Below are 15,268 nucleotides of genomic sequence, written 5' to 3' on the forward strand. Positions count from 1 at the left end.
AACGTTACCAAAAATGCAGCGACAAGTGTTACAGCGTGGTGGAAGGCCCTTTGCAAACCTATAATGGTCACCTGTTACTTATTCCTAAATTGGTACTAGTGGTGTGCAAACCACTCTTGCTTATTTCTGCACCTCTCTTGCCACTTTCTGCATTTCTTTTGCTTCTTTGTGCAACTTTCTATTACTGCACTTCTTTTGCCTCTTGCTACTCATCTATTCCACTTACTGCACCTCTCTTGCCTCTTTCTGCACCTCTGTTGCTTCTTTCTGCACTTCTCTTGCCTCTTTCTGCGCTCCTCTTTCTGCACCGCTGTTGCTTCTTTCTGCACCTCTCTGGCCTCAGTCTGCCCACCTGTTCATTCTTTCTGCACCCCTTTTACCTGTTTCTGCAACCCTCTTGCTTCTTTCTGCAGTTCTCTTGCCTCCTTCTGCACCTCACTTGCCTCTTTCTGCAGTTTTCTTGCCTCCTTCTGCACCTCTCTTGCCTCTTTCAACACTTCTCTTGCCTGTTCCCACACCTCTCTTGCCTCTTTCTGTACTTCTCTTGCCTCTTTCTGCACCTCACTTGCTTCATTCTGCACTCCTTTTACCCGTTTCTGCACCCCTCTTCCCTCTTTGTGCAACTCTCTTGCCTCTTTCTACACCTCTCTTCCCTCTTTCTGCACAACTCTTGCCTCATTCTGTACCTCTGTTGCTTCCTTCTGCACCTCTCTTGTCTCTTTCTGCACTCTTCATGCCTCTTTCAGCACCTCTGTTGCTTCTTTCTGCAGTTCTCTTCCTTCTTTATGTACCTCTCCTGCTTCTTTCTGTACCCCTCTTGCCTCTTTGTGCTCCCCTCCTAACCCTTTCTGCACCCCTCTTGCCTCTTTTTGCACCTCTGTTTGTTCTTTCTGCACCTCTTTTGCTTTGTTCTGCACTTCACTTACCTCTTTCTGTACCCCTGTTGCCTCTTTCTGCACCTCTGTTGGTTCTTTCTGCACTGCTCTTGCTTCTTTCTGCACCTCTTTTCTAAATTTCTGCATCCCTCTTGCCTTTTTTCTGCACCCCTATTCCCTCTTTCTGCACCTCTCTTGCCTAAGTCTGCCTACCTATTCCCTTTTTCTGCACCCCTTTTGTCTGTTTCTGCAACTCTCTTGCCTATTTCTGCAGTTTTCTTGCCTCCTTCTGCACCCCTGTTGCTTCTTTCTGGACATCTCCTTCCTCTTTCTGCACCCCTGTTGCTTCATTCTGCACTTCCAATGCTTCTTTCTGCACCTGTCTTACTTCTTTCTACACCTTTGTTATCTCTTTCTGCACTGGTCTTCCCTCCTTCTGCACTTCTCTTGCCTGTTTCGGCACCTCTCTTGCCTCTTTCTGTACCTTTCTTGCCTCTTTCTGCACCTCACCTGCTTCTTTCTGCACCCCTCTTGCCTCTTTCTATACCTCTCTTCCCTCTTTCGGCAATGCTCTTGCCTCTTTCTGTACCTCTTTTGCTTCTTTCTGCACTTTTCTTGCCTCTTTCTGCACCCTTCATGCCTCTTTCAGCACCTCGGTTGCTTCTTTCTGCACTTCTATTCCTTCTTTCTGCACCCCTCGTGCCTCTTTCTGCACCTTTCTTCCCTTTTCCTGCATGTCTCTTGGTCCTTTCTCTACTGCTCTTGCCTCTTTCTGCACCCCTCTTGCCTCCTTCTTTACTTCTGTTCTTTCTTACTACACTGCTCTTGCTTCTTTCTGCACCTCTCTAGCAAATTTCTGTACTCCTCTTGCCTCTTTCTGCATCCTCTTGCCTCCTTCTGCACCTCTGTTCTTTCTTTCTTTCTGTACTGCTCTTGTTTCTTTCTGCACCTCTTTTGCCTGTTTCTGAAACTCTCCTGCCTCTTTCTCTACTTCTCTTGCCTCCTTCTGCACCTCTGTTGCTTCTTTCTGCACTTTCTTGCTTCTTTCTGCACCCCTCTAGCCTCTTTCTGCACCTCTGTTGCTTCTTTCTGTACCACTCGTGCCTCTTTCTGTACCCTTCTTCCTTTTCCTGCACATCTCTTGGTTCTTTCTCCACTGCTTTTGCCTCTTTCTGCACCTCTCTTGCCACTTTCTGCACCCCTGTTGGTTCTTTCTGCACTGCTCTTGCTTTTTTCTGCACTTCTGTTGTTTCTTTCTGCACTTCCCTTGCTTCTTTCTACACCTCTCTTGCTTCTTTCTGCACCCCACTTGCCTCTTTCTGTACCCTTCTTCCCTCTTTTTGTACCTCTCTTGCCTCTTTCTGCACCTCTCTTGCCTCTTTCTGCACCCCTCTAGCCTCTTTCCGCATCTCTTTTGCTTGTTTCTGCTCTTCTTTTGCCTCTTTCTGTACCCCTCTTGCCTCCTTCAGCACCTCTGTTGTTTCTTACTGCACTGCTCTTGCTTCTTTCTGCACCTCTCTTGCTAATTTCTACATCCCTCTTGCTTCTTTCGGCACCCCTCTTCTCTCTTTCTGCACCCCTGTTCCTTCTTTCTACACCTCTTCTGCCTGTTTCTGCACCTCTGCTGCCTCTTTCTGAACTTCTCTTGCCTCTTTCTTCACCTCTGTTGCTTCTTTCTGTACTTCTCCTGCCTCTTTCTGCACCCCTCTTCCCTCTTTCTGCACCTCTGTTGCTTCTTTCTGTACTTCTCTTTCTTCTTTCTGCACCTCTCTTGCTTCTTTCTGTACTTCTCTTACCTCTTTCTGCACCCTTCTTACCTCTTTCTTCACCTCTCTTGTCTCTTTCTACACCTCTCTTGCCTCTTTCTACACACACAGGCCTACTTTTAAACTGACCTCAGGCTGAGCAGTGCACACATGCAAGTGCAGAAAAGGGCCGCTGGCCTCTAAACTGCCATGCCCTAGTATATGCTAGAAGCTTAGAGGTAGTTTTAATCCACCGGCCCTATTATGTACTAGGGCCTTACAGGGAAGGTCATGCCAATCACAGGGGTACCCAAACTCATAGTGTACCCAAGTGTATGTAGGTGTTTCACTGTATTCTAAGTGCCTTTCAGCATAGCACTGGCTCCGGGCCCGATAAGGCAGAGCCCAGGGTCATTCAGAGTCAGTTACCACCAGTACCAGTCAGCAACAAGTTGTGTGGTGTCCAGGACACGGGATGACTTTGCAACAAGGCCTCTTTCTGCACCTCTGTTGGTTCTTTCCGCATATCTCTTGCTTCCTTCTGCGCCTTTCTTCCTCTGTCTGCACATGTCCTACCTCTGTAGGCATAGTTAGAAATTAGCATTAAAAAAACATAGAAATTCACTGAAAAAACCATAGGTTTCAGGGACTTTATAATTAGAAATTAGCCTTTAACAAACCTTAGAAATTCACTAAAAAAAACAGGTTTCAGGGATGATGTAGTTAGAAATTATCATTTAAAAACCATAGAAATTCACTGAAAAAACCATAGGTTTCAGGGATGTTATAGTTAGAAATTAGCATTTAAAAAACCAAAGAAATTCACAGAAAAAACCACAGGTTTCAGGGACGTTATAGTTAGTTGGACATTTCATTTGTACAAAACCATAGCAATTTGGCCGTTATAGTTAGTTGAGCTAACTATAACTCGCGCACCCGCAATACACTGCTGGTGACGTCACATATTACATCACTCATGACTAGGTCAGCAACATCACTCATGACATCACTGATGACATCTCAAATTACATCACTCATGACATCATCCACAGAATCACTGATGCACTCTCTCACACCCCATAGAACCTTTCATACACCCACATCACTGATGACATCATCCAATGACTGAGTATTTCTGAAAAGTTTAGGAATGTTATCCATATATACGCCAAGGTGTATTCGAAGAACTAGTGGTTGTATGAGTGTCTGTACATACATGTCTGCTTTTTGCCAGCTCGGTAATAAGCGAAGTTCTTTTTTTTGCTTGACTACTGGCAAAATAGATTAAAACCTCTGCTGTTTAGTCAGGGGGCAGGTAAATAGGGAAACTTCCTTCTTATTTGCAGGGGTTTCAGCCAAATAGTGCAGAATTTCTACTATTTAGCAAGTGGGCAGGTAAATAGTGAAATGTTTATGCTATTTGAACAACTGCCGGCCAAACAGTGCAAAATCTCTCCTATTTAGCCAGTGGCTGGGTAAATAGTGAAGTCTCTCTGCTATTGTTAAGGCCGCAGGCTAAACAGTAAATAGTTTCTACTATTTCACCAGCAGCTGGGAAAATAGCAGAAGAAATTCACAATTTAACAGGCGGACGGGTAAATAGCTGCTACCTTATTTTATTTAGCCTTTGAGATATATACAGGCAATCTTCAGGCCAATCATTACATTGCCACTGTTGTTTGACAGAGACTGATCGTTTCCTAAGACTGCACGATTTGTAATTCTGCAGCCTGGACCATGGTGAAGACCGTTGCAGTGATTGGAGCTGGGGTCAGTGGTCTCACATCTTTAAAGTGTTGTCTGGATGAGGGGCTGGAGCCCACCTGCTTCGAGCGAGGTGATGACATTGGAGGGCTCTGGAAATTCATGGTAAGTCACGAGAGTCAGGTATGTCATTTCTCGCCAGGTCATGAATGCCGCATGCAGAAACATTGATATTTCTTCTACTGCTAGCTACATCGTTATATAATGTACACAGGAAAAACTTTGCAAAAAAGGAACAAGTGTAAGGACCATTCCTCACTTAGTGAAAGGTTGGTCACATGCTGTAACCAAGTCACACTGAGTCACAGTTTTTATTCAATGCTGCCCTGAGGTTCTGTTCAAACTGCTCCTGCTCAATCCCCCTCCCCATCAATGTTCTCTTGAATGCCATCCCTCCACACAGTCTCTGCAGTCTTTGGAGAGTGTAGGATACTGTGGTATAATCAATCATTTTCCTAAACAAGAATGTACTGAGAATTAAACTTTATTTGTGTTCTGAAAGTAGCAATCTCAAAGTCCTGTAGCATCCTGACATTGTCCTGGTAGAAAACATGGGTGTATGAGTCATTGTCTTATAAAATGTTTCATTTTATGTTGTGCATCTCAAGACAGCAACAGCACAGAAGCTGCTGGAGACTTATGCAAAAATATGTTAGCACTATGGGCTTCATGTGGCAATTATTGATTTGTTTCAGATGTGTTATCACTAGTCATTCCACTGTGGGTTTGCAGTTTTTGCTCATTGCTCATTACCAGTGCTAGAAATGTGCATAAAACCCCCAGGTTTTGGAGATGAGCCAGAGACTTTACCTTTTCCTCGAGAGACTTTGCCTATTTGTTCAGAGACTTCTTCTTTCCCTCCAGAGATACTGTCCGTTTTCCTTCGCGATTCTGACTTATTCCTGTGCTAGAATTTCTCCTATGATTTTTGTCGTTCATATTGTGATTCCTGATTATATAGTTGAGCCTTCATGGCAAAGATCTGTACCGCCTGATTTGTGGGAAGTTTATTTAGTTTGTGGAGAAGTTGTGCTATGATTGGTTTGTCAGCCAGGGAGTCATACTGGGATTAATTCGATGTCACCACAACTGTGCTCTGATTGGTTGGTTGCTGACAAAGGCATGATGTTATAGGTTGACCTTTCACAGAGCTGCACTGTGGTTGGTTATTGTTCCCTAGTATGTTTTATTTAAATGTTGAAATTGTTTTGAATTTATTTTTTGAGAGAGAAAATCATGGAGAGTTTGTTAGTAAAGCTTAAAGTTACTGTGGTGCCTAGGGAGGGTCAGAAATTACTAGCAGAGGGAAAGCTGGCTACAAAATGATGAAAGCGATTGGGTACTGTATATGTAATTGGATTTCAGAATTGAATAAATATACTGCACAATGATGAAGTTTTACAATTTACATTAGAAGGTAACTTTAAAACTAGAAAGCTAGATTTCTTGATACGAGCTGTATGACATGAAATGGATGCCCAGATCTACACAGTTTGAAGCTCTTAATAAAGTGGATTGCATGATGATTCAAAAAGAGAGAAAGAGGATGAATAACCAGGTGTATAGTTCGTTTAAACTCTTGCTTGAGAGAAAAATTGATCAGCAGGAGGAAAGTTGGAGGGAAGAGCTTGATGAGAAACATAAAATGAATAAAGATGAGAAGCAGACAGATGTTTCTGATGAGGATGAAACATTTATAAACGAGCTTTTGAAAATGAGACCTTCTCCATACACAGCCCAAACAACGGGAACTAAAGATATTGGTTCATGAGTAGACATAGCTGCTTGCGGAGATAGTACTGCTGTGCAAGCTCTTGCCGGATTTGAACCAGGTGCACTAGTTGAGAGAGGGATGACAGCAGTACCCAATACAAATCGAGAAATCTGTGAAATCTGAAATACAATTCTACCATGCCTGTAAGAACAGTGTAGTTGAAGAGGCTCCCAAATAAGTTCATTTGGGAATTTTAAAAATGGAACTTGGTGAAATGTTAAAGGGCAACATTAATTTGAATAGACTTTTGTCTAATAATTAAGGTCAAATGAGATAGGTGATTACAAAAGCAGCTAAATGTGCAAATGGAGCACATGATGAATTAGAAGAATTAGTTGATAAATTAGATGTTGATATCAGTAGAATAAAAACATGAAACAAAATTATAAAAGGGGGTTACCCTATGATGAGATTCGAGAAATGGGATTAACAACTCTGAGAGCTCACATTCAAGAATTAATTGAGAAAATTAGGGATTATAGTGGTTTAAAGAAATCTCAAGAAGAATGAAAAATCAAACAAAAAGTCAAAAGAAATTAAAATGGACAGAAAGTAATCCAAGGGTATGATGAATGATTCAGGAGGGACAGGAACGGTTTTGGAGTTTCCTTCAAACAAAGTTCATGGAGGGAATTTGGTGCATGTGCCATGGTCATGATCCGATTTGTATGCTTTTACTCATCATTTTCCAAAATTGCGAGAGGAACCAGGAACGTTGTACAAGGAAGTACACACGTTGACACATATTTCTCAAGTATGATGGACTAATTTGAATTCATTGTTTGAGATTGTGGTTCCCAGTGATTTATGGGCAGTGGAAAGCCAGCACAAGAACCAGTTAGACTAGGTCCAAATAATGCCCTGGCTGCAAGTGTCATAGAAAAATATAAGGCTGTGATTAGAATATTTGAAGAACAAGTTTCAGAAAAGGATATAGATTGGTTAAAAGATTTTGAGAACCTGACAGGAGCTAAGGGAGTCAGTGCATGCTCATTATGATAGACTCATGCAGGTCTTTAAGAAACACAACGGAGTCAAAAATCCTAACAAAGATTAGGCTAGTGTATTCTTAGCTGCTTTCCTATCAGGTTTGATATCAGCAATCACATTTAACAGAAAGAATTGTCTGGCAGTCAAAAATCATAAACGAGCTCTTGAAGTTGACAAAATATAGTGGTGATTAATGTGTTGCAAAACAGAAAAAGCTTAAACTAAATCTGATGATTGCTCAAACAAAATAATTTGAAAATAGGTCCTGATATTAAATGGGCTCAAATATGATTTTTTTTACCTTGAATGGGATAAATCAAATGCAAGGATTGAGCTTTGGAAATGGAGTGATGCAACAAAGTGGTGGAAGCGGAATGAGGAATAATGATTGCATGAATGCTAAGATGCTGAAAAAGAACACAGCTTTTCACTTCTGTAGAAAACTTGGGCATTGAAAGAAGGAATGATGACATTATACTAACAGTTCAAGGGGAAGATGTCCCACAAATGCACACAAATGTGGTGGTTCCTAATGTGCAGATTTTAGAGCAACATGTGCTGAATCAGAAAGAAGTTTGCACACTTATGCCGTTAGCCCCAGTGCTACAGCAAAACTTGTAAAATAAAATGCCTTACAATGCAGGATAGCAACAGAATCCCTTTATTCTGAGTGATGAATTAGCAGGGAGCAGTTCACAATGATGGGGTCTCAGGGGAAAGGAGGAGTAAACAATGAGAGCAGTCTTGGAGGTAGACCAAAATAGCCCACATATTGATAGAGAAGTCAATGGCCATCCTGTTATTTTTTTAAAATTAATGTGGTGACTACTATATCTACAATTCTTTCCGTAGAAGTCCCAAACCTACTAATCTCAAGAAGAGAAGTCCAAGTCATGGGGATCAGCAATAAACAAATTGTTAACCAGGTTACAGCAGAATTTTCCAATTAAAATTCAGATGGAGAACAAACCCCAACTTATTTTGTGTGATTCAAGTCCTGTGATCCTTTTAGGAAGGGACTTGCTTTGCAAAATGAATTGCGTAATCCATTGTACACCAGATGATGTCGCTATTGAAACTGAGGATGAGGAGTCCATGTTTAAAATTAATATGCAAGATCCAAAAATGATTTTGGGCAGCTCTGTTCACAAAGAGTCTCCGTGACATCTTCAGGTGCACCCGTAATAAATAGTGCTTACATTATTGATTTGTTGAAAGCAATATTGAAACCGAAAGAAATTGCAGTATTCAAGTGTGTTGTCCATAAGGCTGGACATTTGTTTGTTACACTTAGCATAAATTGTGCAGATAAAGTGGCAACATACTGCACATTGCAGAATAATACCGTCATTTAAGAGATGAACTTGAAAAAGTACATTTTGTGCTAAATACTGAGGAAAATGTAGCCTGTATCTTTATGACTTCTATTCAGATTTCATTGAGTGAGTTTAGGGCTCTTCAAGAATATAATCAAGTTGATGAAAAAGGAAAATGGGAGCGACTAGGCTATAAGATAAATTATCAGGATTTGTATGTGAATGCTGAAAACAAATATAGTCTTTCTGATTGTATGTTGTATTCCATTTGTAGTTATTTGCATCAGAAACCATGTTAGTGTGCAAATCCACCTCTGTTTATCTTACTAAGGGAGTGTGAATGGCTAGAACTAGAAGAGGTGCAGTCCGTCCCTCGATGGACTTTGGTGCTCCCCAATTAGTGCCATCCCTTATACATTTGAGCTCACACATAGGATTAAGCTGTGAAATTCTCAATATGAACGACAGACACAGGCCAAAGAACTCATTAAAGTTCAATAGAAACACCAGCGTAGATTCGCCTTTTAAGAAAGAAAAATGGAAGCCCACTAAACAGAGGAAAAGTACATCCTTTTATAGAACTTTAGAAAAATTATTTCACACATTACTTCACAAGTACTTGGTTCTAAGGATATGCACCAAGGGGGAACAAGCAAAAAGAAACAATATAATACAGAATACATTTGAAGTTTCTTTTATAATTCTATTGCAATGGATTCAGAGTTTCTCCGAGTCTATTCAGGTAAAATGAGTTAAAACATTGTATACAGTGCAGACTGAGCCAGACAGGTTTTCCTTGAGTAAGTACATAATGATTAGAAGACTGGGAAAGTTCACTACTCTCTCAGTGCAAAGCTCACAATTCTTTAATATAACAACAGCAACAATCGTGTGGTGTTTTGTAAATCATTTAAAGATGGAAGAGAGTTCAAATTCAGTTATTGTTAGTACAAACTCGATTTTCAAATACATTATGCTATGAAAAAGAAAAATTGATTCCACACATGCAGGTAGAGATAGTGTAACATGGATTTTTTTAAAGTATTGGGAAAACAAAAATTCAGGAGTGTTGCAGAGGATATTTATTCCAAGTGCCTAGTATGCCAATTAAATAATCAGGGTATGGGTACCAGAGAAATAACAAACCATGTTGGAAAGTAAAAAGGCCCATTTATTAGACTTAGGCGGATTTTGTTGAGCTGCCTCATTACAATGGGTTGAAATATATCTTGGTAATAGCCTGTTTGTTCTTTAAATGAGTGGAAGCATATCCCCTTCAGGATCAGATAGCCTTACAGTTACAAAATTGTTGTTGAGGGAGTTGATTCCACAATATGGAATTCCAACTTCTATTGAAACAGATTGTGGAACTATTTCAAGAACAAAGTCTTGGAAATAATTTGTGAAGCTTTTGAAATTTGTTTCCATAACAAATTACATCATTTTTAATTACTGCAATGGTTTGGCTGATGTAGTGAAATGTGTCTCTCATCAGGTGAATGTAGCATCAGAACACATGAAAGATACACAGTACCATGATCTCAGTTCTGGGGATTGGGTGGTAATCTGGAGCCACTTCATAAAGAGCTGTCTCGAATGCTGGAAAGGACCATACACGGTAACCACTGCAGTTAAATGTGCTGGTGTGGCGAAGTAGATTCATGATGATCACCCGAAAAGAGCTTAAAGAGTGGATTAAACAGTAGGTCCAGAGTCAAGCACACAGAGTCAAGTGCAGAATCAAGCACAAAGCAAAGCTCCATGACAAGCTCAAGTTTGCAGTGTGGATCCAGAGGGGCTGCAAAGTTTGAAACTAGTGAAGATGAAAGCTATGAAAGTATATTTGAATTTCAGATGAGTGAAAGTTCTTATAAAGAGTCTGAAAATTCTGAAGCCCAATTTCAAAGTAAGGATTAGAGTGAAGAGCTGTTGCAATGCAAAAGTCAAAAACATGAGTTGCAGCAAGAAGTAGTGTCTGATCTAATCAATGATACATTGCATTTGGAGATCAAAGTTACAAAGAGCCCTAGTGGAAGAAGAGATTTACAGTCAACACAGCAGACAAAGCTGATCAAAACTTAAGTTCAAGTGTAGGTCTAAACTCAAGTATTTATGGAAATAAAAACACCCTGAAAAGACTGTTACTAAGGAGACAAAAGCTAAGGAAGATATTCTGAGAAAGAGAATCTGCAAGAGAAAGCACTGTAAACCAGTTGAGAGATTTGAGAGACTGAAACTGGTTGGAGTGAATCACTAGTGGCCAAAAGAACAACATATACAATAAGTATAGAAAATATACTTCACCTGAATGGGTATTTCTGGCTATAGTATCTGAAGAAGGAGTTGCAGAAATAGAAAAGTGTGATCCAGTAGTGAACTATACCCAGTATGAGTATAGTCAACGAACTGAGCCTGATAGTGAGATATAGTCAGAAGAAGAAGAACCACCTTGAATGGGAAAGAGACAGTTGAACAAATGCTGAAAATAAATAATAGATGAAAAGACAAGAAGAGAAATTGTGAAACTTATTGAGTAAAGACTAATGAACTTTTGGGGAATTTTTCCTTTAACTTTTGAACCGAAAGAAGAAGATTAACTTTAAACTTTTGATTTTAGTTTTTTGGGTTTTGATGATTGTGTTAACAAAATAAGAAGAACATATTATTGCCTGAAAGAATGATTTTTGTTCATTTTATTTTTAGTTCTTTGATAGATTTTTCTTTTTCAATAAGAAAATGACCTGCAGCAGGTGATGTAATATTGTAGTGATCATGATGTTAATAACAATATTAGTAGTTTTAGTATGATGTTTGTTGTGCTTACTATTTCCAATGGGATATGTTTCAAAGACAAACAAGTTAACAGATAACCAGGGTAGAATGAGAAATAAGAGTTTTAAACATAAATAATCTAGTAGTAGTGGTTTTCAAGAAGATTGTTATACTGGAATGATAAGGAAGTATATACATAGCAAAACTGAAGATTGCTACATTTGAACTTTACTTCCTACTTGTGTTGGAAAAAGTTATTTTGGCAGAATTGGAAACAACTGAATTTTTGCATATTTGCATATACATTTTGAACACAGAATCTTTGTCCTGATTTTGATTTGCAACCTCACCTGGTGTATGATAAAATACACAATAATTTTGCGAAGCAAGCCCCTTCCCAATAAGTTCAGAGGACTTGAATCACACAAAATAAATTGGTATTTGTTTTCCATTTGATCAATTTCAACTAACATCTGCTGTAACTTTGGTAACAATTTGTTAATGCTGATCCGTACAACTTGGATTTCTCTTTCTGAGAGGGGTAGGATTGGGACTTCTACACCATGAATTGAAGAGCTGGTAGCCCTGTATTAATCAGAAATTAAATGGAATGGGCATTGACTTCCCCATCAACATGTGTACCCTACTTACAACTTCCGTTGTCTTATGCATTCTCCTGTCTACCGTAATGTGATTATAACTGTTTCTAATTAGTTTGATGAACGTTTTTTCTACGTAACTGATTTGTTTATATCAATTGAGTATCTCCGAATTGAATTAGATAGACTTGATATCAAATTTATATATTGCAAGTATTTGCAAGTTATTGTACAACTCAAGCATGAAATGAAAACAAATATTTGCGGCCATGTATGTTGTCTTAAAATAGAGATGGAAAAGAGTCTATTAATTAATGCAATGGCAGAGGGATTAAAATTGTGAGAAATCCAGATGAAGGGAGAATTATAGGTGAATAATTAAATGAAGAAGAACATTTAGGAGGTCAAATTGCGTCCTATATTGATAATGGAGCAGGAAACAAAGGGTGAACTATGTTTGATACAAGAACATTTTTAATTTGGAGATAAAGACGAAAGGTAGGAGAGAGTGTGTGTGTGAAGGAAGTTATGAATATTTGTTAGGTAGAGAGCCAATTTTGAGAGTAATGTTTTATGTGTGTAGGAAGAATGATTATTTAAATTTGCCTAGACATTGGGTTGGTTCATTCTATGTGTTTTATAGTGTTCCTTAGAATTTATCATGTGATTGAAATTGATGATGTTATAGGTTTAAGATGAACTAAAAGACGCTTTGGTTCAATAAAGTTGGAGATATTAGGAGCTATTATTTCTTCAGTAGGAGTTGCAATGAATGATGTGAAGATTAGATGACTTTCAACTTCAGAAGATAGGATTGCAGTAGATACATCAGGGACTGTATTACAGAAGTGTCCCTTGGCCACAACGGGCGTTTGCTCTCCTTTGTGCATTCTCAAAGCAGTTTGATAGTACAGAAGGGGCCTCAAATGCTAGTGTGGTTCTTCTGTAATACAGATAGCATTTGCGCATATGTAGCATCTGTGCTATCAGTAGAGGGCATTCCCTCATTTGCATGATGATCTGGCCCCATGAAAATGAGGGAATCTCTTTGCCTCTGCTCCCGCACTGTATTACCAACGTGGGCTAGGAGAAAAACATGCCTTTAGGACATGCATTGAAAGTGTGCCACAAAAAGGTGGCACACTTTCAGTGCTCCTCCTAAAGGCAGCCCTTTGGAAGGATGAGAGGCGGTCCCATGGATTCCCCAGACATCAGCTTGCAGACAGGTGCAGTCACTCACTGCACCCACCTGCAAAGGGATCTCTAATCCCTCCTAAAACTGCAGATGGGTTGCCACCTGCACAGAGAAACATGGAGCAGCTTTTAACCAGCTGCTCCATGTTTCTTTTGAATTCGCTGTCCTAGGGCCTGCGTGAGATCACTGTTGCACTGAGGGCAACACATTCAACATGATAGGGCACCCTTTCCCTGTTCGCAAACAGCGCACTAACTTAAAAGTGCACCCTGACGCAAACCGGATAAGTGTGCCCCATCTGTAATAGGGCCCTGCGAGCACTTAAAAAACATAATGAAGAACTGCTTGGCTTGGGCTTGCCCCCCTCCTGCAGGGTAACCCCCCTATTTTGCTGAATTTGTTTTTGTTGGCTTTAAGACTCTGTGCACTTCACCACTGCTAACCAATGCTAAAGTGCTTGTGCTCTCTCTCTGAAATATGGTAAAATTGGCTTACTCCTGATTGACATATCTAATGTACTTACAGGTCCCTAGTTAAGTGGAATACCATATACACAGGGCCTGTACATGAAATGCTACTAGTGTGTCTACCACACTTATTTTGCCGCTCACTTAAGTAGCCCCTTAAAACATGCCCCAGGCCTACCATTGCACCCTGAATTAAGTTATAAACTACCAATTTAACTTTGTAATATAATCCACTTGCCAAGCCTTAAACTTCCCTTTTATTTCATATAGGTCATTCCTAAGGTAGGCCCTAGGTAGCCCATAGGGCAGAGTGCATTGGAATCCAAAGATTGGACATGTACTTTTAAGTTTTAGGCGTCCTAGTAGTGCTAAACTCCTAAATTTATTTTTCACTATTGTGAGGCCTACATCTCATATGGGTCAACACTGTGTTGCCTTATTACATTAAATAAGTGCTAACTTTAGATTAGGAACAGGAAGACTTTTTGTGGTTGATGTCTGAGAAATCCTTTTTAATAGTAAAGCTGAATTTTAAGTTACAATGTTGAAAATGCTACTTGCAAAATGTTGTTATTTTCTTGCCCTAAATATTTGGGCCCTGCAGCCTGTCCTTGGTCACATGACTGGGTGTAGCTGACAGTTGGACTTTGTTTATTCTTCCAAGACTGTCACACAATTAAGGAAATAGGTGTGCCTGGATGAACCATTACCTGGCAGGATTGGGTGGAGCGTGACACAGCATCCACTTGCAACTGAATAGGTTGTGCTCTGCCTTCACACAAAGGATTTGTCACCTTTGCATTGGTCATGCAGCCATTTTGTAGCCAGCAGGAAAAGTTCAAGCACTTCTAAAGAAATGTTCTAGAAACGTCTCCTACTTCAAAGGAGGCACCAGATATTTAAATAGGAAGCTCAGACCTCCTCTTCAGTACACTTTCTGGACCTGCCGAATGACTCTCAGAGCCTGCTATGTACTTCAAAGGGCTGATTTGCTGCACCTGGAAAGATTCTTCACTGCCTAAAGCCTGCCTTGAATCCCCAGAGGCCTGTCCTGTTGTTTGAGCTCTGTTCTACGGCTGAACCCAGGACTACCAGAGTGACTCCAAGGGATAGTTGGCTGGCCTCCCAATCAGAGCCTCAAGGCCACAAAAGAATCCAACCATCTTTTATCTACACCTGAGTGAGCCCTAACCCTCAAGTGGTGCCCCACCAGTCCTGGACCCTTGGTGGTGGTACTAAGGTACCCAGATTGCCAAAATCCAAAACTTAGGACTGACAAAATGTTTGGCTAACAACTGCTCTGAGAACCGAGAGAAGACAAGGATTTATTTAGCCTGACTTCACATCAGCTCCTGCTATGTTTTTTCCCCACAGTAGCAAATCCTGTTCAGCGGTCCTTCACCAAAGGGGTATCCGGGCTCATGGAAATCTTGTTGGCTACAGCCTCCAACCTTGTCCCACTGGAGATTTTCGAACAGCTGCTCCCTGTTGACGACTCCCTCCTTAGATACCCCCTTCAGTCTTGCCCTGCTGAACTTCACCTTCTCAGAATAGTTTCTCGAATATTTCTTTTGAGCCCAAAGATAAGCGCCGACTAGGCCCAATCCACTACTTGTATCTGACCCATGCTCCATTGCGGTCGGTCATATTTTTTTACTTTGACTTGGTCTCATTCGACTAGACTAGCGGTTGCTTGCACAGGGTTAACATCCCACATAACTAACAAGCCAATTACTCACATCTTGCAATTAGGGCTATGTTTATCCAGAGC

At 40.4% G+C, this 15,268-nt stretch overlaps 1 protein-coding gene across 4 annotated transcripts in view; it reads left to right on the forward strand.

The window, feature by feature from the left end:
• LOC146833782 (dimethylaniline monooxygenase [N-oxide-forming] 2-like) overlaps positions 1 to 15,268 on the forward strand; it is a 343,718-nt gene that overhangs the window by 79,425 nt on the left and 249,025 nt on the right. For 3 of the 4 annotated variants that reach the window (XM_085601656.1, XM_085601657.1, XM_085601654.1), the window contains exon 2: positions 4,350 to 4,489. In XM_085601656.1, coding sequence (XP_085457782.1) covers positions 4,350 to 4,489 — 140 coding nt within the window. Of the gene's footprint in view, positions 1 to 4,306; positions 4,490 to 15,268 lie in introns of all 4 variants that reach the window. The other variant, XM_085601658.1, reaches the window with a different exon arrangement.

The sequence above is a fragment of the Triturus cristatus genome, chromosome 4_2 (genome assembly GCF_964204655.1).
Source record: "Triturus cristatus chromosome 4_2, aTriCri1.1, whole genome shotgun sequence".
NCBI classification, from domain to species: Eukaryota; Metazoa; Chordata; class Amphibia; order Caudata; family Salamandridae; genus Triturus; species Triturus cristatus.